Source organism: Phoxinus phoxinus (genome assembly GCF_949152265.1).
Source record: "Phoxinus phoxinus genome assembly, chromosome: 17".
Taxonomy (NCBI): Eukaryota; Metazoa; Chordata; class Actinopteri; order Cypriniformes; family Leuciscidae; genus Phoxinus; species Phoxinus phoxinus.
The window spans coordinates 28284902-28311023 of record NC_136892.1 but is presented as its reverse complement, the minus strand read 5'-3'; the positions used below and the strand labels follow the sequence as shown (position 1 = coordinate 28311023).

The 26122-nt window shown below is 38.9% G+C and overlaps 1 protein-coding gene across 2 annotated transcripts in view; it reads left to right on the top strand.

Moving 5' to 3' along the window:
• The window catches only part of col5a1 (procollagen, type V, alpha 1), a 102946-nt gene that overhangs the window by 15717 nt on the left and 61107 nt on the right, over window positions 1-26122 (top strand). For both annotated transcript variants that reach the window (XM_079586878.1, XM_079586877.1), the window contains exon 2: window positions 14823-14990. In XM_079586878.1, the coding sequence (XP_079443004.1) occupies window positions 14823-14990 (168 nt within the window). The remainder of the gene's footprint in view (window positions 1-14822; window positions 14991-26122) is intronic.

Here is a 26122-nt window from a genome sequence, read left to right as displayed (position 1 = left end):
TTTGGATGTTTACCATGATAATACCATATATTTGTACTTTGGCCTTGTAATACCTTGTTTTTGTTCACAGTACCATATTTTTTTTAACCTGTGAACGTTTTAACCATGATTTTTTGGATATTTACCATGATGATGCCATATATTTACTGTTTGTTTTGAAATATATTATGTTAATACCATGTTTTTAAACATAAAGGCATTTTTATATCATGTAGCATAGTATATATAAAAAAAAAAACATGGTACATGACATGATTTAAATCAAAAACACGTAGTATTTCCATCTGATACTGTCATTGTATCATGGAGGTTGATTTGTCAGGGTTGTGCTGGAGTTTTGTTCTGCTTTGATCTTAGCATGGGACTCGTTTTTATGGGGTTGAGTTTGAATGTTCTTTGATGCTTTTAACGTGTGTGTCTCTTTTGTAATACATGTGTGTTTGATTTCACGGGAAGGGATGTATGCCGCTCTCTTCTGAGTGTGCAGTTGTTCCTGCGTGTGCTGATGGAACTGGATGCATTTGTACATGAATCGTGTGTGTGATTGAGTAGTGGTACAGCAGCAGATGAGTCATCGTTTCCAGTGTCTAATAATGCACATGCTGAACACCAGCCAGCGATTCAGTCAGTGAACGTGAGCCATTTAACATGGAAAAACTTTACACGCTCTTTGCTGAAAGAGAAGCTTTTTTAAACTTTATTAGACAATCAAAAACGATGAAAAGTGTTGTGAATGTTAAATGGTTTTTGCTGAATCAGTCAGTCGTTGATTGCTGCTCTAGTTAGTGGAAACCAGTGAACACCACACAGTCTAACCAAACCACCAAACCATACATACCATTATAGTGCATTTCAAACAGCCCACTGAGAGAGAGAGAGAGAGAGAGAGAGAGAGAGAGAGAGAGAGAGAGACAGGAGAAAAAAATATATAATGGTTTACTAGGAAAATATACTTAAGCCACGTAAGAAGCTCAAAGCACCTGGTCGGAATACCTGCAATTTTACCCGTTAGCCCTATGAACCCTGCCCTCCCTCTCATTACACCTCTGTCCAGGTCAAAGGTCAGTTGGCGGACAGTGACCTCCTGCATGCGGCAGAAGTGAGGTCGTAATATTGATGGCCATCACCATCCGTGCACCCACAGGGCACTCCTCCCGCTTGATTGGCTGCTATTGGTTGAGGAGCTGTCAATCACTCAGATTGACCTATCATTAAACTGTCAGCACCGGCCTCCTAAAACCCTCAGTGCATCTTAGCGACAGGATAGCAATACACTCGAGTTGGGTCCCATATTACGCACTATACACTTATACACTGTGTACTCATCCATATAGTGTATGAACTTCATAAGGTTATTTTGTCATTGAACATGGGAGTCTGAAGCCCCTCCCCCTCTGCTACGTAATTAAAGCTGCGATAGTTAATGCATGAAGTGTCCAACATTAATTTTTTTCAGTTAACCCTTAAATGCATGAATGTTTCATTGTTACATATTCATGTCTTTAGCGACCCGGATCTATATCTAACACGGATTGATCTGTCGGGATAATATCTAACTCTCCTGATATTAGAGTGACAATTACAGAAGAATCAAATAAAGCATATTTTGTTAACTTTTGGAGCTTGGAAGGGTTTAGTTACAGCAGATGTTTTATTCTGTCATCACTGTCCTCGTCAGAACTCATTTCCCAGTACATTCAGTACACTCATATTCGTGACCTCAAACATATTCTCAAAACGAACATCTTCAAAATCAATATTTTGATCGCTGACAGCTTTTTCCACCAGATCCAGCATCAAGTGACAGTAATATTTGATTGCGTTCAGTACTTGCTCTGCAGTAAAACGCTGAGCCATTCCAAGTTTTGCTGATGATACTTCCTATTCTTTTGTTTTCTGCCTGCGATAACTATGAGTGAAAAGTCGCTTCATCATTGTGTATCAAACATTGACACTTTGTGGAGTGCAATTATTCAGTCATCAAAGATTCAATTATTGTTGTGCAGAAAAACTATACTTGCACTGTTACACACCATGGGTCGTCAGCGACTCTAATACATTTTTTTTTTTTTTACAAAAAATGAATGTGAAAACAGGCATTCTTTTATAATTGTATAATTTTTTCATGTTATATTGTTTATAATGAATTGATTGAGGAATACTAAGAAGGTTGATGTCTAACTTGAAAAAAGGAATGAGAAGGAGGGTAGTGATTCGTGAATGGCGTCCCGAGTCACTAAAGACCCGAGGTATGCGTTTAAGGGTTAAAGGGATACCCCACTGTTTTTTCATATTAAACTATGTTATTCCCTTAACTAAGACGAGTTGATACCTCTCTCGTCTCAATAGCACTTGGGAGCTCTTCGACTCGGCGCAGTAATATCATCACGGTAATATCATCAGGAGTGATGATATTACTGCGCCGAGTCGAAGTGCTCCCAAGTGCTATTCCGCCATACATTATAGTTATCCATTTTACCCGCTTAGAAAAGTGCCACGTTTTATTTTGTGTCACCATACTTGGTCGTGTAACTACTCGTGTAACTGTATTTAAGTAGGGAAAACGTGGAGGTGTTTGGTCGCTTCTAACTTCATCTCTGTTTGGTCCCTAATGAATGAACTGGGCTAAGCTAAGTGCTATCAAAGTGTCACCGCGCCAGAGCGATTAAGTGCGCGCACTTGGATCAACTCATCTTAGTTAAGGTAATAACATAGTTTAATATGAAAAAACGGTATCCCTTTAATCAAGTGCACCGTCCGGGTATTTAAAGTGTACTTTTTCTTTTGGGAATTTTCAGTGTGATCACTCTCGCACTATTTAAACTACAAATCAGCATAGAAATATGCATAAGTGCGTGAATTGGGACCACCTTCGTAATATCATAGCAACATGCTAACAACTGAGCAGAATACCGTAGGAACAACCTAGCTATGGGTTGCAAAAAGGCATGAGTGACACCCCTCAAAACACACACAGACACTTTGAACATAAGGGTTGAGTTTCACAAAGAGCCTTTAACTGTTGTCTAATGCATGCAAGTCTTTCTCTCTCTGAAGTTATTGCTTCACAGATCTTACATTTTCCTGACACGCTTCCAAACCACTCTAATGTGTCAGACTCAAATGCCACTGTGAAGCTGTGCTCCGATGAACAATGACATCACAGTGTGATTTAAATCAGTGATTGACACCTTTTTCAGGTTTTTTAAGGTCAGATTTTCATGGATTCATCTAAAGTGGTGGCGCATACGAGTGAGTTCTCCATCATTACGGTCTGATGTGGTTTTGTATTTTAATGCAACATGTGTTTCTGATATATGGAACATTCTAGGCATCCTAGAACATTCGAAACGTTTCTTGGTTCAAAATCCACAGAACCGTCGTAAACACAAGACGTTTCACTCGGTCCAGATGTGCTTTGGATATGCACAGTTAAGTTTTGTAAAGGAACTCAAATCGTTTCTGGTCTGCTGTGCAAATGTTGCATTGTGGAAAACGTATTCTACTAGTTGTGACCGTATTAGTGTTAACCCTCTAAGCGCCAAAGTCGCAAAATTGCGACAAGACGTCATACTTAATAAAACAGGCTGTAGATCCTAATATGGTGTAATATCTCGTTTGTATTCCCTACCACTAGATGGCAGACATGTAATACTTTGATTCAAGACCAAAATTACGTCATGTTCCTATTCAAAGTATTGGAGAAAACAGCAGAGCAAGTGAGCGCTCGTGTCATTGATGCGGAAGCAGTTCAGTTCAGAGCGTCTGAGTAAATTGTGAGATTTGTGAGAGAAAATCATCAAATGGCTAATAAAACCTTGTATCGTGAGGATGTGTTGCAAATGTTATTCGCCGATTCTGACTCTGAAGGGGAATATTTGCCTTTTGAAAATGACGATCGCGCTTCTCCCGGTAACGTTACATCTTTGCCGCGAAATGGTGCAGCTCGCGCTTCTCCCGGTACATCTTTGCCGCGAAATGGTGCAGCTCGCGCTTCTCCCGGTACATCTTTGCCGCGAAATGGTGCAGCTCGCGCTTCTCCCGGTACATCTTTGCCGCGCAGTGCTGACAATGACAGTAGTCCGAGCTGTGCGCACTCGGCGCGCGCGCGCGAGGCAGATCTGGCCGCGCCCGCGCTGCTCGTAGCAGGAGCAGAGGCGGTGTGACACGGGGCAACTAAACAGGTCTTGTCTACTTGTGTTTGTGTGTCATATGAATAATATATATATGTTATATATATATATATATATATAATCAGAGTGCCTACTGTATGTAGTAAATGGAAAATCTCTACAGCAAAAGGCCAACCACTAACGTTACCTGCATTCGGTTTGTTTCTACCATTTATTAGTAATGATTTACACTGTTTGTTTACTACTTACTATTTACCTGAGCATTCAGTATTGTGCAATATAGCATACAGAAGGTGAGGGACATTTTGGAGGAAAGAAGTGCTGCATTTTATCATTTAAACTTGTGACTTTTCATGAAAATTCTATAATCCAAGATAGCCGCCACCATATGACGTCATAATATGCAAATTAGATGGGAAAATGTAATCCCTACATAAACTTTGGGTCATCCTTAATATTTCTCTAATTTACAGAAAGTCTCTATCTTTTATCACTTTTAAGATATAGCCTTTTCAAATTAAGATGTCAAAATCGAACGTTTTAGGAAAAAAACTCTGGCGCCTAAAGGGTTAATACTTTTAATATTTTTTAAAAGATTTTTAAAGAAATTAAAGGCTTAGTTCACCCAAAAATTATAATTCTGTCATAAATGACCCCCCCCCTCATGTCGTTCCAAACCTGTAAGACTTTCATTCATGTTCAGAACACAAGTGAAGATCTTTTTAATGAAATCTGAGAGCTTTCTGTCCTTCCATTGACAGCTACGCAACTACCACTTTCAAGCCCCAGAAAGGTAGTAAAGAAATCATTAAAGTAACCCGACTCCAGTGGTTTAACCTCGATTTTATGAAGCGACGTGCATGCTTCGTTTGATCAAAAATGACAGTAAAGACATTTACAGTATAATGTACAAAAGATTTCCATTTCAAATAAATACTGTTCTTTAGAACTTTAAATTCAGCAAATAATCCTATAAAAAAAGTAATACTTCTAATACTTTAATGTTCTTTACATTATATAAAGCTTAATAGGTTACATTATCAGTTCATTAACAGGGATAGTCTAGCGGAGAGTCATGTGATCACATCTGGTTAAAGGTTTAGTTAGCACATAGATATAATGTCTATGGGTTAGCATGGCTCAATTTGCCCCTGCTGGTAAATGTCAAAACTACACAATCTCTAGACCCTTCCTGTGTATTCTGTATCATTTGGGGTTGGTACAGTAAGATAAAAAATCAAATGGAACAGTCTTTTCTGCTCTTCAAGGCTGCAATTATTTGTAGAAATAGTAATATGGTGAAAATGATTATAATTTAAAATGTTTTCTATCTGAATATATTTTAAAATGTAATTAGGGCCCGAGGCCCTTTCATCGCTGCTTACAGCTTTAATTTATTCCTGTGATGCAAAACTGAATTTTCAGCATCATTACTCCAGTCTTCAGCATCACATGATCCTTCAGAAATCATTCTAATATGATGATTTGATGCTCAATAAACATTTCTTATTATTATCAATGTTGAAAACAGTTGTGCTGCTTGATATTTTTGTGGAAAAGTTACTATGCAACACCGAGATGACAAAAGTTAGAAAAAATATACATATATTTTTGTATACACATTATGTGAATGTTTGAGAAATGAGAAGGAGAGCGAGAAGTTTGCTTGTGTTTATAGCGCTGATCTTGTGTTGAGTCAATTTTTCCATCTCACAGACACAGTGAGTGTTATCTGTGTGTGTTTCTGAGACACACACACACACGCACACTAGTATTTAGGGACCAAAAAATATCCCCACAAGGTCAAGTATTTGGGATATTGCCATCTTTGTGGGGATAACGTAAGGGTTCACCAGGACATTAACACCCTTTACATGTATTAGGACCAAGAGTTCTGTACTATAGTTTGTTTCTCATGAAATGCTCTGTTATTTGACTCTCAGGATCTGTTGCTCACCAAATCCTCTGCCATCGTCCTGTCAGTCATCTCTCCACATGATAAATTAAATCTGATGTACTGTACTGTAAACGACTACCGCAGCGCATGTCGCTTTAGGGCCTCCGTAGAATACGGTATTCATTTTCCGTGCCTTTCCGAATTCAGAATTAGGCTTCGGGGACATCCCTAATAATTAACATATACTGTAGGCCTATATTATATATGCAAACTGTTGTGGGAGGTTGCCAGGGAGTTTATTCAGTTTGTAGGGTGTTTTAAGGGTATTCTATATCTTTGTGATTATTGTAGTGATGGTGCTATGGTACTTAAGCTCATGGGATTCAGTAAAAATATAAATGCATGAACTTGGATGTTTTATGTCTGCCAAATAAATATGTGTATGTCATTCTCTTATCTCGTCCATTTCCTGTTGTTTTGCGATTAAAAATACTCAGTCAGTCTGGTCACTATCTCATGATGGGTATAGAGAGAAAGAGAGAGAATACATCTTGCCAACAGTTTTCCTGTGTCTCCTCCATTCACCTTCCTGTGTATGTGTGTGTGTGTGTGTTAGCTAGTTTATCTGCCACATGATGAGTGTGTTTACAAGGTCCAAACTGTTTCCCAAACCTGCATGCATATTGGAAGTATTTTGCATGTCATGCTCAAGTGGAGGTAAAAAATGATGATTCATTTTATACAGAATGACCCCAGTGACCCCAACAGCTGAAGCTCAGAGCCCTCGCTCAAAGCAAACTGAATATTGAACATTTGTTTGATTCTCATGATGCTGTGATGAAGATCCAGGTCATCATGTGATCAGTTTGTCGTTAATTACCCGTCCTTAGCGAGAGGTTAACCACTGAAGAGTTTTAGTGGAACAGAAATTACACATGGCAACTTTAAGGTACAGAAATTAATTTAAACTTCATTAATAATGTCAACCTCACATGTGCTTAAAAAAAAAAAAAAAAAAAAGATTAATGCTTGGAGATTAAAATCTCCCATAGGCCATGTTCACTGTTCAGAATCTGTATATATAATATTAATATTCATACATTACCATTTAAAAGTTTGGGGTCAGTAAGAGTGTTAAAGGAATTATTACTTTTAATCAGCAAGTTCTAATACTTTTATTCAGCAAACATGTTTTGAACAAAGAATCCTAAATAAAAATGTATCACAGTTATCACAAAAATATGAAGCACAACTGTTTTAAACATTGATAAGAAATCAGCATATTAGAAAGATTTCTGAAGGATCGTGTGACTCTGAAGCGTAAAAACTATGCAATGATGCAGAAAATTCAGATTTGATCACAGGAATAAATAAAAATTTTAAAAATATATTAAAATAGAAAACAGTTATTTTAAATTGTAATAGCATTTCATAATATTTCCTTTTTTGACTCTGCTCAAATGCAGCCTTGGTGAGCAGAAGAGAAAAAAAATAAAAATAAAATCTTACTGACCCCAAACTTTTGAAAGGTAGTGTAATAAAAAACTGAAATGTGATTGGTCTTCATTCTTGCATTTATTTGCATATAGAATTGTCATTTGTAATAGAATTGAACCTGTATGCTGACAATATGAATGTGATGAGTGTCAAGGCAGTGACATCATTTATACAAACTAAAAATAAAATAAAATGTAGATCTGCCTAAAATATTCCCATTCTTCTTCTGCTCTGGAAGCAGTGTTATTTCCTTCAGGAAGTTCAAATCTAGTATTAGCATCACAGTAAAGCTCCTTAATTCAGTGTGATTTGGTTTAATGAGCTTTTGAGAAGCTTAAAGATTTATAATGTGAGATCCTGTTATAAACTGATCTGGGGTGTTTTGTGTTAGAGAGTTCAGGTGAGCTGTGCTGGTTTTCACTTCGAACTTCTGGCAAGGTTCTCTCAAGTTATGAACAAACGTTCTTCCAGTAACATTAATACAACGTTTGTTTGTTCAAAGTTATCGGGTCTTTAATGACTTCACACATTAGCACAAAATTGTTATTTATGCATCATTTATTGAATGCGTTTCTGAATGTTTGTCTATAGTTTTTTAAATGTTACTTGATGGTTCACGTTCACATAACCAAGAAAAAGCGTTTTAAAACATTAAAAAATCTGGACATTTTGAACACTTTGAGAACATTCGGAAATTATTTTTCATAACTTAATGGGAACTTTAGCAAACATTTTTTTTTACGGGTATATGTATGTTTATGCAAAGGGTTTTCAAAACCAGTTCTTACTTAATCACACATTTTATTTGAACATTTAAGAGCAACAAGTCACTACATTTTTAGCTTTTAACATTATAATCTCAGGCAGCTTTCCAAAATAGTGTCAGATCTCTGAGAACAGGAGTAGTTGTGTGTGTGTGTGTTGTGCAGAAAGTTAAGCAGTGTGTATTTTGTGTGTTGTGCGGTTTTGGATGTGGTTGTTTTGATGTGTTTATGTTTTGAACTGTGTGTGTGCGTCTGGCATCTGTTTTGCTGTGGATATGTAATTAAAAGTTGGCACTGAAACCCAACACGTTTAATGCTCAGAGAGATGGAGAGATTAGTCATTATTTTCATTTGATTTATTATTATTTCCTGCGTATTTTTAATTGCAGACATTTTTGTCTAATTATAATCACCTGAGGAAATGTGTGTGTGGCAGTCGGTGTTTAACAGCGATTCTTCCTCCTAATAAGTTGTGAATGGGAATGTTTACACACACCTGAGCTGTGGTCTGTGGGTGTTTGCAGAGGGAAACACTGCGGTGACTGAGTAAATCTCAACAGGTGATGTTTCTGTTCCTCTGGGACGCCTCTTTAAGAGTGTAAACACACACACACACAGTGTAAACACTCCCGCTGTGTGGTTGTAAGGTGAACCCGAGTGCTTCACCTGAGCAGGTCCTGTGTGTGTGGGTGATTTTAAACATGACATTTTACAGGATGTTGATAGATTCCTCTTTACCCGAGCTGTAAAGTATGTTGTAAAACATCAAATTCACTTACGGCTTAAATATGTACACACATACCCACCTGAACAGGTAAAATACTGTGAGTACAGCTGACACATAACACCGAGAACACTATGTATGATTTATCTAACCATATTTATTTATTTAACCATAGTAAGTTGTGTTTTTAGACCTAAAACGGTGTAAAAACGTCGTAATGCACTCAGCTTCTAGTGGCTTTTTGCTTTTTTAAATTACGGCAACAGAAATAAAAGTCGCCAATGTTTAGGAAATGTTTTAATGTATTTATAATGATTATAATAATTGTTTTCAGGTACATTAATATAGTTCTGTTCTTTATCTATAGGCTGTTTATTGCAATTTGGTTCAGTAATGTAGAATTTGTTCTAGCGATTTGTGTCTCAACTAAGAATTCATTTTTGAATATTAATGTTTTAATTAGAACCTAAAAGTTGATATGTATTGTTATTATATACATATGTATATTATTTACACTAGTTCAAACGTTTTGGGTCACTAAGATAATTAATACTTTTGCATTAAATTGAGCAAAATTCACAGTAAAGTTGTTTATAATGTTACAAAATATTTCTATTTTAAATAAATGCTGTTCTTTTAAACTTTCTATTCATTAAAGAATCCTGAAAAATATGTATCATGGTTTGTATCAACAGCAGCTGTTTTCAACATGGATAATAATAATTTTTTGAGCAGCAAATCAGCATTTATACATTTTCAAATGGAATAAAAAAAAAAATTGCAATAATATTTCACAATATTTCTATTTTTACTGCATTTTTGATCAAACAAATGTAACCTTGCTGAGCAGAAGACGCTTAATTAAAAAAACATAAAGAAATCTTACCAACCCCAAACTGATCCGAAGCACATACTGTAATGGACATTTGTAATCTTTAGAGGACCATACAGCAAAAAGAAGAGCTTTATTTTTATTAGTGTTGGTATTTCTTGGTCGAATGTAGTTTTTAATGCTGAGCTGTAAGTGGGTTACCGGGTCACACTGTGTTTGCAGGTCTTGATTCCCTGCTGTGGGTCTTGTGTGGAAAAAACAGCTGTAACACATCGCCTCCATTTACAGCTTTCCCCCTAAACATCCTTAAGAAAACATATATATACTTTTGTGAAAGTTTGACCCGTATGCTTACTGAGGTAAATATTAGCTCTGCCTGCAAGCGCGCATGTTCTCTCCCCCAGTGCGAGCTAAATGTTGATTCTAGCAGCATCTGGGCCTGTTTACATGAGAGATAGTTCAGTATAAACACACTATAGCGAAGCGTTTGGCCTTCTATGTGCAGTAGATGTGCGACAAACCTTCATATCTGCAACTATTACCACAATTATGCTTATCAAATGTGTTGTATGCGACAAAGTATCTTCCGCAACTAAAGTGCAGGCGTGCTTTCATTTCCCACAGTTGGCTGTTAATGATATGCAATCTGCAAATCTAAATGAAGATGCCGACTGACACCACGTTATCATCGAGCTGTTAAAGCATGTCATTTTAAGACCTATAAATAGAAACCAGCTAATTTTGGGGAAGCCCTTGGAGCACTTGTATCCTTTAACCATAGTGATGTGTTGCACCTTAGCAAACCTCATTGCTACTTTGACAGAGACTGGCGCTTCGCTTCGGCTAACCAGAGAACCTCAGCGCGGTTCACCGATTCGCAGATCTCGGTCTGTCCCGGCAGTTCCCACAGGTGCTCAGAAGTTGCTGTGTAATTTTAGCTCAAGTGCATCTCTGATTATAGTGTCCCGTTTATGATGATAAGTACTATCAAATTCCTCAGGCAGTGAAAATGTGTTTGTGTGTGTATACATGATCTTGTCTGATGATACTTTTATGTTTGTATCAGCCGCTCGCCAAAGTCAATAACGCATGAGCTTTGCCGTGTGCCAAAATAAGCAGATTTACAATTGATATGAATTAATCTTGACTTAAATCAAATGATGTGAAATGAAAGTCTTTGGACGAGTATTATATTGTTATATGTGCATTTGTCAAATGTTAATTAAGTTTGTAATATTGCTATTTAGATCAGTTTCATGTGTTTAGAGTATAGTCACAATGTTTTTACACGTTCATTAATTCATTTACGTAACATTTACCTTTCTGCATTTTGGCTGATACGTACTTGTATCTATTCTATTGCATTCAGGAGACATATTTTATTAAGCTTATGCAGTTCCTGGGAATTGAATCCATGATCTCTGTTGTTACTGTCATGATCCACTGTTTGAGCTACAGGAATGCCAAAATACAAAACAAAATATTATAAATGTTTTTTTAAATATGAATATGTTTTTTTTTTTTTATACAAGAAAAAGAATATACTATACACTATATTCTTTTAAATATTATAACATTAACAAAAAAGTATTTATTTATTTTTCATTTTAATTGACCATTAAGTCAAAAAGTATTTACTTTTTAGTACTTTTATTATGTCAATAAGTAAAAATTAAGTTAAAGATACAATATGTAACAATTTTGTAATAAAAGATCCAAAAATCACTTGGACAGTGTGATATATTTCCTGCTGTTATGTACTTACAATATCCCAAAAGTCTCCAAAGATTTTTTATTTCAGAGAAATTCCAATTTTAAATAATCGTCCCGGAAAAAAATGGCGCCTGTCAGTGACGCAATATCCGCACTATCCTTGGTTTCCGCAATATCACGTGGACAAATGCGTTAGTAAAAAAAGTTTCTCTAGCTGGGACACGAACTCGGGTCTCCCACGTTATACGAAGGCACACTTGCCCACGACACTATCGTGATGCGATAACCTATTTCAACATTATAAATTATACAAAATTGTCGGCCGCGTCCCCGCACCAATGCATGTAATAGCCTATTATGATTTCCGTCATTAGTTTATATTCTGTGTCCGTGACCGAGATTATGGCAGTGCAATTAAATACAATCGGATATCTGTTGTTAAACAATATTAAGCCATTACTTGCAAATGTCCATTCAAATTTAATTTTACTACGATTGGTTTAAACACGTAAAACAACACTTCATTAACTATAAACATCCTAAAACTACGCAGCATTAACCTAACAAATCATTTGACAAATAGCTGTAACAGGATAATATAGCATAACATTTTGCGTTCCTTGTAGTTAATTCATTATCATGACATAAAATTTCGCGTTCAGACGTACAGGTAATACAAAAACTAATAAATTACCTCATCCGTGATCATGATTAATTAATTCCATACGTCTCTGGATGTTGAAAACGACGTCTCCCATCGTTCCACTCTCCTTCATAGCGTCATCAAGATTCGCCTTTGTTATTGTTGGAAACAGCGCCCTCTTGTGGCTCAAAATCTTACATACTGTAGCTTTAATTGGTCAGAGAAATGGATCGTCCCACACCAAACTCATGCTATTCGTTTTGGAGAAAATACGTCACATATATTGCTGTTTGCAACTCATTTTAAACCTGTAACGTGATATATGTCTGAGCGAAACCGGATATTCAACAAAACAATGGGCGGGGCTTGATTTTGTCCATCGAGAAATTGATTGGACTCTTAAAAGTGGGCGTTACATAAAGCCAGACAAATGAGAGTTTGCTAAAACAATGACTAAATATCTGTTTGTCTGTATTTCTGAGGATAAGAAAGATTTTGCATTTTGATGGAAGAAAGATTATGAAAACAAACATTTTTGCTTTGGAGCAACGTGAAATAGAACAAAAACGTGTATTAAAAAGCAATGAGTGTCAAATTTGGTTTCATGATGACTTAATGAAAAAATGCCACACTTCAGCTTTAAAGATGTGCACTTTTCAAATATTCTTTGTAGTTTCTCTTTGCGAGCGGCAGTGAAATGAACAGATGGACTTTGATATAAATACCTCAAGGAAAAATGTAAACGCTCTGAAGCATCTCAGCGCGGTCTTCTAGACTAAATCAGACTGACCTGATCAGAATCACACCAAGAGGTCATGGATAAACAGTGTCTGTGTTTCATTCTGTCACTCTGTCCTCAATGTAAATAAGACGTGCTTAAGATAATGACCAGGGATGTGTGTGTGTCTGTGTGTGTGTGTGTGTTCCTCAAGTGATTTTAACAAGCGGCAGCTGGAGGTGATTTGCAGACAATGAAATTGTTCCTCAAGTTGAACACCAACACACACAAACACTTTACCACAAATGTGTGTGCTTATGTGCATTTAAAGCCTGTCACAAAGCAGACGTGGGAACTGTGTGTGGTCTTCACTCGATATCTCCACTAGAGTGGAAAGGTTGTGTGTATGCAACTTTGTTGACAGTGTTTCCAGTGTTCATATGGTCAGCCGACCTCTAAAGACATCCAACACTTGGCTGGGTTTGCTGCTCTGTGTTGGGTCGTTCTCATGGTCGTTCTGATGGTGCTTTAGGTTGTGTTTCTGTGAGCACAAATACAAGTGTGCTGCTTATTGCATACTTGCATACTATGCAATGTATAATGCATACTATTTTCAGCATGCATACTTACATGATTAAAATGGTGGTATCCTGTGTTGTTGTCATGTGGTATGCTATGTTGTCACATGACCTCAGTATTTTGCATGTTTAGTTCAATATTTTTATTAGGGCTGTTAAACGATTAATCGCGATTAATCGCATCCAAAATAAAAGTTTGTGTTTACATAATAAATGTGTGTGTACTGTTCATAATTCTATATATATATAATTCTATATATATATATAATACACTCTAAAAAATGCTGGGTTGTTTCAACCCAATTTTGGGTAAAATATGGACAAACCCAAACGTTGGGTTAAAAATGTAATTTAAAAATTCAACCCAACTGCTGGGTTTGTCCATATTTTACCCAAAATTGGGTTGAAACAACCCAGCATTTTTTAGAGTGTATTATATATATATATATATATATATATATATATATATATATATATATATATATATATATATATATATACACACACACACACATGCTTGTATATATTTAAGAAATATTTGCATGTATATAGATTTATATATAATTTATATTATATATAAATATAAATATTTTATATATAAATAACAAATTTTTCTTAAATATATACATGCACATGTGTGTATTTATATATACAAAATAATTATACACATTACACACACATTTATTATGTAAACATAAACTTTTATTTTGGATGCGATTAATCGCGATTAATCGTTTCACAGCCCTAATTTTTATATAACTTTTCAGAACTAAGACAGTAACAAACAGTCAACACAGCTTCATGGGTATTTACATGGAAATTCTTTCAAAATGTAACATTTAAAGACAAAAAAAAAATCCTGTTTCGGTAATCGGTTAGTACAAGAGATCCTTGAGTGAAAGAAGTCAACAGGTTATCATGTAAACATATATAGCCTACATATACGCGCTTATAGACACACATACATACGTAGACATACACATACACAAATACTTTCAAGGTTATTTTGCAATTCTAATGTAATTAAAAGATGCCTTAATTTTTGCTGGCCAATCAAATAAGGAATAAAAATGAAAGTTAAAAATACAAAAATCAAATGATTGAAATACTCCGGTTGTGTAATGCAGTTTTTGGAAAATGTAGCAGGTCATCAGGTTTTTTTTCCTATTTTTAACACAAATTGACCAATCACATACATATTTGATGGTGCTGAATTGTTTAATGATAAAATATAGCTATAATATAATAAAGTTATTGATCTTTATATGTGACTTGAAGTGGCTTTAAACTAATTTGATGTCTCTGTGTCTCCTTTTCTTGCAGCTGAGCCAGCCGATCTCCTAAAGATTTTAGATTTTCACAGTTTGCCAGAGGGTGTAACGAAAACTACAGGCTTCTGCACACACAGGAAGTCCTCAAAAGGGCCCGATGTCGCCTACAGAGTCACGAAAGATGCACAGCTTAGCGCTCCTACGAAACAACTCTACCCCTGTGAGTATACCGAGCACGCATGCACCCATAAAAACACACAGGTGCACCGGTTTACTTTTCCTCACTCTTTCCAGTGTGTGTTTGAGCTGCTGCTGTCTTTTCAGAGGACACAGACACTGCATTAAACATTCAGAAACTCTTTCTTTCAACTTCACATCCTCTGTAGACACACTGTATAATCTATTTAGACAAATGAGAGATGATGCAATTCCTCTGTATTCTGTTAATGTGACTGCATTTATCACTCTTGAGTCAGATCAGTTTCTATGCAAGTACGCAGGCGTAAAAAAGACCAATGAACGGTCCTGTTGCATGTACAAATTTCTGAGACCACGTGGACCACGTTAGATTTCTATTTCTTTTTAACCTGGTGGGGGAAAAAATACAATTGTGACATAAAATATTTCAGATTTCAGAAATATATTTCAAATTTTAAATTTTTTAAATTTTTAGTAGAGTAAAATACTCAGTCTCTGAAATTCATGTTTATTTCAATTTCAGTTTATATAAATTTCAACTTGGTTTATATTATTATAATTTAATTTGTAATTGAAAAATGTTTTAAATTATTAATTGATGCAAAATAATATTTTTTTTACTAGTGCTCTCAGACTGTAATTCACATGCTAATATTCGTTGTTGCACTCCATGCAAATGCAACATGTTCGTGTGTTTTCTTAAGAAATGCATTGATTTGGGGCCTTACTGTACGTGTCGCTCTCTGACCTGTGTCTGTCTGTGTGTGTAAGTGTGTGTCTGAGCACAAAGGGCCGGAGAGTCACCGTGCCCTAAACTCTGCTTTTGGCAGGAACTCTGAAAATCTCAAGAATTTGATGGAAGGAGGGAGAGACGAGATCAGACGAGGAGAGAGATGCAATACCAGCATACTGAGACTAAACTAGATGAGGCTAAATCAAACTGAGTCTCTTACTTCAGCGTGCAGTGGCTGTGTTCCAGCTCTAGTCAGCTGCCGACATAGACAGTGTTTTCTTAAGCTTCATAAGTTTGTTTCAGATGCAGAGGCTTATTTAAAACATATATAGGATATACATATAGCACATGCTACTGCCTACTAAGATAGCTTTTCTTTTCCTTCTAAAATCTAATGCACCATAGTTTTCTTATGGGAGAGGTATATTTATTCATCACTAAAATGTTTTAATTCATTTTAAGGTAAAGATAAATCATTATTTATTTATTTTACAGTTTTTTTTATTTTATTTATTACTATATAAATACAATAAAAATAGCAAAGGATTTAATTTAATTTAATTTAATTTAATTTAATTTAATTTAATTTAATTTAATTTAATTTAATTTAATTTTATTTAATTTTATTTAATTTTATTTTATTTTATTTTATTTTATTTTATTTTATTTTATTTTATTTTATTTTATTTTATTTTATTTTATTTTATTTTATTTTACCAAAATGTATTTCTTTCTGCTTAAAAAAGCTAAAACTATTTGGACTTTTCCAAGTGGTTATGAATTATATGATTCATCTAGCGTTTATTTAATTTTATGCAAATGTCCTTAAAAGATAGCTCAGTGTAATACGTACAATGTTTACACTTTTACCTAGCTATTTAAATTGGAATTTGTTATTGATTTCTGTTGCCTTTAATTATGCTAATTAATATAATTTTTTTTTGTCTTAATTAAAAAAAACCCCACATCTTTTCATTTATGAATCATTTTACCTTTGAGGATGTCCCCAGATGTCCCCAGAAGGGAGGTTTTGTCAGATTTAACTCACTTCTGGGGATGATTTGGTCCCTTAAGTACAGCTAAGTAAACACACACTCCTGACTGCTTGAGAAACGTACAGACAGAGTGAAAGCACATGGAAGAAATGAATCATCTATCTCTCCAAATACAATGCATCTGTTCTTTCTCTCTGTACACTTTTCACTCAGGTGCACACACACACACACACACACACACACACACACACACACACACACACACACACACACACACACACACACACACACACACACACACACACACACACACACACACACACACACACACACACACAGCAGCAGGATATGAAAAACTCTCATGGCCAAAATGTGCCTATTCTTTTTCCTCATGTTTTCATAACTCCTCCTCCTCCTCTTGTCTCTTTCCTCCTCCTCATGCATACCCATAAGGCCATTGTCTCCCTTTTGTGCCGTGTCTTTATGGTAACAGAGAGGGGTCGTAGGTCACTGGAGGTCTGGAGATGGTTTGTAAACATGGTGGAAAGTCAAACCTCTAGACAGATCTGATGAAAAACAGAGTCGGGTCAAAACGCTGCATACAGAGATGACTCTTCCAGATTTTAAATGCACTATGTATATATATTTCAGACCTTAAAGGAATATGTATCAAAGCTGATTTGAATAGCTTTAGTCGGTCTCCCAACGCTGGTTTTAGAGGGGTTTTGGACACTTGTCAGCTTGGCCAGGCTGGGAGACCAGTTTAAAGACCAGCAAACCAGTTTAGGCTACTAACTAAAGTCTATATAATTACTTTTCAGTCTTGTTTATAGGTATAACCAGTAGGAGGATCTATAAAATCGGATTTTGAACTCAATCCAGGTAGTCAGTGAAGGGTTTGAAGTGTGCAGTAATGTGACTCCAGCATTCCTTTAGGTCGTCTGCATAAAGACTTAATTCTGACTCTCGGGGAAGAGAGAGATGATGAGACCGCAGATATGACGTCCTCTCTGAACTCTGCTTTTGTTTCATATTGCCCTGGCGACGGCCCTTGACTCTCTTGCCCTTTGACCTTTGGATCTGTCTTTCACACACACACACACACACACACACACACACACACACACACACACACACACACACACACACACACACACACACACACACACACACACACACACACACACACACACACACACACACACACACACACACACACAGGAAACCGAGATAAAAGCACAGAGCATCTCTTGTTGTTGTGGTCTCTCTCTCTCTCTCTCTCTCTCTCTCTCTCTCTCTCTCTCTCTCTCTCTCTCTCTCTCTCTCTCTCTCTCTCTCTCTCTCTCTCTGTGTGTGTGTGTGTGTGTGTGTGTGTGTGTGTGAAGCTGGTGCCATGACACTTGTGTGAACATCTAACAAACCTCATGAAATCAGTTGAATGTAAAGTTTCATTTTTGACGCACACACTATTAGTGTGGACATTGCATGGACTTCCATTTATTATGTTGGGTTACTTATATATTCTATGGCCAGAAACATGTGTAAAACACTAGAGAAATAAAAACATGTTTTGGGCCTATTTATAAGCCTTTTTAACTAGGACCAGTAAAATGTCCTCACTAGTTGTTTGGTAGTTGATATATACACACACACACACACACACACACTGGTTAGAAGCACTACAGGGATCTATACTATCTCTACAAAGTAGTTTAGCATGATATATCAGTAACACTTGCAAAGCTGCAAGATGTAGAGTATGGAATAATAAAACATTCTAAAATATCTCATTTGAAGCCAGTAAGTGATCTAAAATTTCGAGCCAGTGGTTTTGAAAATCTGTTTAACATCTGCAAAAGATCTAGAATATCTCATAAAGCTTTTAAGCAATATAGAATCTGTTGGAAAGCTGTTACGTGATCTATAGAGAATATCTGTTGCAAAACACTAAAGGGATCTATTAGTATATCTTACAAAATCCACAAAAATTCTTACAAAGCAAGAAGGTGTGGAATAACAATCTAGAACTCACACTTAAAAATAAACGGGGCTTTCACAACGATGCCATAGAAGAACCATTTCTTTACAGTGGAAAAGGATATTCATATGATTAAAATGCTAAGAAAAAAAAACCTGTGATGAACTGTTGACTGATAGGTTCTTAGGGGAACTATGTCTATATCTCTATGCCATCACTGTAAAAAAAAGAGTGTATCTCCTTTAAAGCCGTAAAATGATCTGGAATATCGCTTTTGAAACCCTGAGTGTCTCTTACTGAGCAATAAAGTAATGAGTATCTCTTATAATACAATGTAGAATATGTCTAGATATTTTTTTTAAAGCAATCTAGAATATATTTAATGTCCTCTGTTTGCTCATTGACTGTTATTTGAAGTAAGGTTGCTTTCAGGGACGGTTCTCTCAGCACAGCTTGTTTTTAGAGAAACGCCTCCCTTTGATTTAAAGGATTTCCATCTCAGTCAGAAGTTAAATATCTTGGGTTCCCTTTCGTAGGGAACTCGCACTGCGTCGTTGAAAACGACTCTTTGGGGACGCTCCCTAAGCGTGCGCCTCTGAAGTATGAATGAAACTAATCCAATCCTGATTGGTGTTGCGTCGTGACGTAACATGTGACGGCATAACCGGATGCATAAAAGTGTCGCCGGCGCACACACACATTAGCTTTCGCTCTTCAGCAAGCGCTCTCTGTTTTTGTCTGTCTTATTTGGTGTTGTCTGTCTGATCCAGTCACTGTATTATGGCGAGTGAGCAATTCATTAGATGTGTGCACCCCTGCCCAAAATATATTACGAGTGGGGACACGCATCAGTTGTGTGTGAATTGTTTTGGAGTGTAACACACTCACGGGCAGCTCTCGAGGGGGCTGTCTGTGATCTCTGTGAAACACTCCCTATCAGTACTGCGCTCGCGTTCCCCGTGGTTTAGGTCCCGCGTCCGTTGAGGCGGCGCGGTGACTCAGATCGCGGGGTTCGCAAAGGGATCTTGCAGACGAGGATGAGACTGCTGCGGCACTTTCTCATTCTTCATCTGAAGGTTCTAAGGCTCTCGTTCATGGTGCAGAAGCCCGCGCTGCGGCTTCTTCTGCCCGTGACGAGACCTCGATGTTTGAACTATCTGCTTCCGAGGGAGTGGATGTGTTCAGCATCGAGGCGGCCGGAGGAGCGTGAGTTAAATTCACCAGCTCGCGTTCCCCGCGGTTCGGGTCCCGCGTCCGTTGAGGCGGCGCGTCGACTCAGATCGCGGGGTTCACGGGGATCTTGCAAATGAGAATGAGACTGCTGCGGCACATTCTCATTCCCTATTTGAAGGTTCTGTGGCTCCCTTTCATGGTGCAGAAGCCCGCGCTGCGGCTTCTTCTGCCCGTGATGAGAACATGATGTTTGAACTATACACTTCTGAGGGAGTGGATGTGTTCAGCATCGAGGCGGATGAACGTGAATTAGACTCGCCAGCTCACGTTCTCCGTTGTTCAGGTCCGCGACTCAGATCGTGGGGTTCGTAAATAAAATAAATAATAAAATATGAATTTTGCTGATGAGAGTGAGACTGCTGCGGCACTTTCTCATTCGAATGGTTCTAAGCCCGCGATGCGGTTTCTTCTGCCCATGACAAGCACCCGATGTTAAAATAAAAAATCTTCAACATCGAGGCTTAATAGCGTGTTGTGATCCGTGCTGTGGCCAGATGAAAATTAACTGGCCACATGTTAGACAGGAAGCGCTTAATAAATAACTAAGAAAGGAAATAAGTGTACACATCCTGCAGCAACAATCACAACATCAGCGCTGGAGCTTACCATTTTTATTGATTTATTTATTTTTCCTGACTTGTATAATGAGTTATCTAAGTCATGGGATAAACCCCACTCCTTCCTCTAGAGCCCCTCCCTCTGGAGTTTGGCAACAGATAAATTTATCTCGCTCTTTTGATCAGAAGGATGACCTGAGGGCCGTCCTTCAGGCAAGAGGGCTTCAGGAAAGAGGTTCTACCTGAAATAAAAATTAGACCCTTTCCCTCCCCCCCGTTGTAGAGCAACTGAGGTTGTTCTCACAGCGGAGCCCTCAGGAAAACTATGTGGTTGCCCGCCGTCCAAGACGCTTCGGGCCACATCAGTTTCCAGCGAACGCATACTGTTGTGTTCGCTCCAAAAAGCTTGAAAAAGGGCATTGACTATGGTTACAAAATCGGTCTCGACTAATCCCTGCCGGTCATCTGCTTCAGGGGGTCGAGAACAATGCTCAAAGAATACCCGAAACCAGCCTCAAGGGGCTGGTTCCCGTAATAGATTTTGTTGAAGCGTGTCAAACGCTTACCCAACATATCTGCATGGGTCCTGCGTATAAGCAGGATTGGGTGATGGAACAAAAAGTATACTCTTTACTGGTCAGAGAGGCCATATGATGGGTTCCTCCTCCAGACAGGGAGTCCGGATTTCTCAGCCGGTACTTTATAGTTCCAAAGAAGGATGGAGGGTTCCTGCCGATTTTAGATCTGAGTCACTTAAATCGTTCTCTGAGGAGCTTCAGGTTCAAGATGCTCATCGTGAATCAAATCAGGTCCGAGGACTGGTTTATCACGATAAGTCTAAAAGACGCATACTTCCGTGCTCCATCCTTCCAATATACAGGAGGTTCCTGAGGTTCGCTTTCGGGGGCGAAGCGTACCAAATTCGGGTTCTTCCGTTTGGCCTAGCACTCTCCCCTCACAAAAGCTCCAAGTGTATGGATGCAGCTCTGGTCCTACTGAGGCTTCAGGACATCCTCACACTTAATTGAATCGACGACTGGCCCATTCTGGCTCAGTCTCGAGCAATGGCAGTTCGGCATCGAGATGTCGTCCTTGGCCGTATTCCCGAGCTTGGGGGTGAGACTCAACACGAAGAAAAGCGTGTTGGTACCAGCTCAGAAAACTACGTTTCTGGGCGTGGTATGGAACTCAGATACAATGTGGGCACATATGTCTTCCGCGTGTATCGAGTCCATCTGGGCCATGGCATCCGGGATAAAGCTAGGCCAGGCCATCACTGTAAAGCAATTTCTAAGACTGCTGGGCCTCATGGCAGCTGTGTCCAACATAATACCTTTTGGACCTTCTACACATGAGGCTCCTTCAGTGGTGGCTGATAGCCAAGGGGATTTCCCCAAGGGGGAATCCGTTCCGAACAATCAGGGTTACGCGCCGATGCCTTCGTTTCCCTAATTAATATGGAAGAAACCTTGGTTCCTGTCCCAAGGGCCAGTGTTAGCCGCGTCATGTCGCCGGAAAACCGTTTCGACAGGCGCCTCCTTCACTGGCGTGGGCGCGGTCATGGATGGCCGCTTTGCCAGGGGTCTGTGGCAGAACCATCAACATGTTTGGCATATATTTTGCCTAGAGATGTTGGCTGTGTTCAGGGCTCCGAGGAGCTTCCTCCCAGACATCAATTTATCTGAACCGACAAGGGGGACTCAGATCGCGCCCTCTATCCAGACTGGCGCATCAGATTAATCTATGGTCCCAGGGGAAATTATTATCTATTAGAGCAATATATGTCCCGAGGGTTCAGAATCAGGGAGCAGACATCCTGTCGAGGCAGGGGCTGAGGCCCGGGGAATGGAGACTTCACCCAGAGGTGGTGAAGTTGATATGGCAGAGGTTGGACCAATGGAAGTGGATCTGTTTGCGTCTCGAGAGATGTCCCACTGTCCACTTTGGTTCTCCCTCACTCATCCAGCCCCACTGGGGTTGGATGCCATGGTACAGGCTTGGCTGAGGCTTCGCCTGTATGCTTTTCCCCCGATCGCTCTGCTCCCGGGAGTCCTGGAGAGGGTCCGTCAGGAGGGCATCAGTCTTCTTCTGATAGCCCCGTTGTGGCCGGCCCAAGTATGGTTTTCAGACATATTTTTACTTCTGATAGCTCCGCCGTGGCAGATTCCTCTGAGGAGGGATCTGTTGTCTCAGGCGGAGGGCACAATATTCCACCCTCGCCCGGAGCTGTGGAAATTGTGGGTCTGGCCCCTGAGGGGGTCCAGTACCTAGATGCCGGTCTATCAGCTGGGATGGTCAAAACCATACTTTGCTCTAGGGCTCCGTCTACTATGAGATTATATGGCCTCAAGTGGTAGGTTTTTCCACTTGGAGTAGAGAACATGAGTTAGATCCAGTTAACTGCCCAGTGGCTTCAGTTCTGGAGTTTCTTCAAGATCGTTTATCTGCGGGTCTCTCCCCGTCCACACTTAAGGTGTACGTGGCTGCCAGTTCGGCGGTCCATGCACCACTGAGTGATGGGCCTTTGGGGAGGCACCAACGGGTCATACTATTTCTCCATGGTACATGGAGGTCAGGTCCTTCCTGGGACCTGGTGGTGGTTCTCGAAGGGCTATCCCTGGCTCCCTTCGAATCCCTCCAGTCGGCTTCGCCTAGGACCTCACGTTCAAGATAGCCTTTCTCTTAGCTGTTTCTTAAAATTATTAAGAGAGTGGGAGATCTCCAAGCCCTGGCATTAACGCCAGCTTGCTTGGGGTTTTGCCCCCGGCAGAGTTAAGGCCATCCTGCACCCGAGACCCGGCTATGTGCCTTAAGTGCATTCTAACATGGCTAGGTCCATGGTCCTGCGAGCATTTCATCCTCCACCTCATGTGTCGGCAGAAGAAGAGAGGTTCCTTTGCTCTGCCAGTCAGGGTTCCGAGTATTTACCTTGAGGGGTCCTCTTCTTCGAGGAGGTCGGACCTACTGTTAGTGTGTTTTGGGTCACCTAATAAGGGGCTCCCGGCATCCAAACAAACCATAAGTAGGCCTACAAGGTGCGCAATTTGCCTTCACCTTTGGCCGTAAGGGCTCATTTTAACAGAGGCATGGCGTCCTCTAGGGCCCTCCGTTCGGGAGTGCCCCTCCAGGAGATCTGTGAGGCAGCCGGTTGGGCTACCCTGCACACTTTCATCAGGTTTTATTGTCTTCACCTCCTTAGTGCGTCTGGCGCACGAGTGCTCTCGTCCTAGCTTAAGTGCCTGAGATCAACTTCACTCTAGGACAGGCTTTTTCGGTGCGTGGCCTAGTGGGTATTCGTTCCCCAAAGAGTCGTTTTCAACGACGCAGTGCGAGTTCCCTACGAAAGGGAACGTCTCGGGTTACGACTGTAACCCTTGTTCCCTGAGGAGGGAACGAGACACTGCGTCGTCTTGCCACGCCCCTTAACGCCTGGGAGCGGCTTGCTTCATCGCGAGGCTAATGTGTGTGTGCGCCGGCGACACTTTTATGCATCCGGTTATGCCGTCACATGTTACGTCACGACGCAACACCAATCAGGATTGGATTAGTTTCATTCATACTTCAGAGGCGCACGCTTAGGGAGCGTCCCCAAAGAGTCGTTTTCAACGACGCAGTGTCTCGTTCCCTCCTCAGGGAACAAGGGTTACAGTCGTAACCCGAGACGTTTTGTCTGGTGGCTGGTGCCATCCCTTCATTTCATGACATTTATATACACAGTGTGTGAAATGAAGCACTTAAAGAAAACACAATCTGAAATGACACTCTCCTGAACGCTTCCCATTATTAACATTTTAGAGATATTTAAGAAATCCGTGCTGATCAGACCTCAAATAACCTCATTTATTCTTTGTATCAACATTTTTTTGAGTGAAACAATTCAGATAAGCAGTGTTTTGCATGAATTACAAGTTTAAAAGTTTAAATAAGGATTGCGAGAAATCTAGGAAAGAGTCTTAGTGTCGGCACTCTTAAAAAAAAGGTTCTTTATTGACATCTTTGGTCCCATGAAGAACCTTTCACATCCATGGGACTTTTCTATTCCACAAAAGGTTCTTTAGATCTCTAAAATGTTCTTCAATCTAAGAAAAAAAAGTGGTTCTTTATAGAACTATTCACTGAAAGTTTCTTTGAAGAACCAAAAATGCTTCTTCTATGGCATCACTGCAAAAACCCTGGAACCTTCTTTTAAGGGTTGTAATGGTGTGACTGGAGTAGAATGACTCTCAACTGACTGAAGACTCACAAAATATCTCCAGACATAAACAAAGGAGAAAAAGGAGGAGTTCGACATGGAGACGGGATTCCAGAAAAGCTGTCTGAAGTCTTTGAGGCGGGGTTGTAGTAGTAACATGTTCTCTCCAAACCATTAGAAACTTTATGAAGTCCAGTAATGACTCTGAACCGGTGCAGTTGATTAAAGCTTTTCCACACAATGGCATAAACACACTGAGCACAGGACCAATCATCAGGTGTGTTTACTGCACAGATGTATGGATGCTTTGTCTGTTGGACGACTGGAAAGCTCACTTCCTGTCTGACCAGCCCAGATTTTCCCAGAGGTTTGGCGGCGGGCATCTGTTTGGCACATGTCGTGTGTGTGCGTGTGTGTGTGTGTGTGCATGTCTGTTTTTCTCATTTTAGAAAGAGACTGTTTAATTTCACCATTTTTTCCTTCTCTTTCTTTGTTTTTTTTTTCAAGTCTGACTTGACTTTTAAAGTCTTAAAGGGATAGTTCACCAAAAACTAAAATTCTGTCATCGTTTACTCGAAATGAAGTTCCATTAAACTCACAAGTCTTGTTTGCTGTCAGGTTCAGATTCAAATATGTTATCAGATTTGATGGAAGTGATGACAAAGGGGATGCGAGAGCAAATAACTTAACATTTTGGTCATAAATACACAATACCAATCGAAGTGTTGGCATCTAAATTTTTGATGTTTTTGAAATAAGAATTTTATATTCACCAAGACTGCATTTATTTGATCAAAAAAATACAGTAAAAACACTAATATTGTGATTACAATTCAAAATAACTGTTTTCTACTTAAATATATTTTAAAATGTAATTTATTCCTGTGATCAAATTTTTCAGCATCATTACTCCACGTCACATGATCCTTCAGAAATCATTCTGATTTGCTGATTTGCTGCTCAAGAAACATTTCCTAATATGATCAATATTGAGAACAGTTCTGCTGCTTCATATTTTTGTGGAAACCATTGATCAATATTTTTTCAGGCTTCTTTAATGAATAGAAAGTAAAAAAAAAAAACACTATTTATTTTAAATAGAAATCTTTTGTAAACTTGAAATGACTTAACTGTCACTTTTGAGGAATTCAATTCATCCTCAAGAAAATGTTTCTGAGCCAAACTTTCTTCAGAAGAATATAATGCACACATCATATTTTGATGATGCTTTACTGCCATTTTTGGAGCTTGACGTCTCCAGTCACCATTCACTTCTTTAATTGTGTGGAAAAGAGTCAATTTCTCGCTTTATGTTTCTCACAAGAAAATAGAGTGACATGATGGTGGTGCGTAAACGCTGACAGAATTTTTCTCTTCATTGAGTTGTTGCTTTAAGAATGTTGCTCATATATTTTTCTCTCTGTTTGCACTGGTTATTCTCTCTCTCTCTCTGTTTGTTCTCTCCA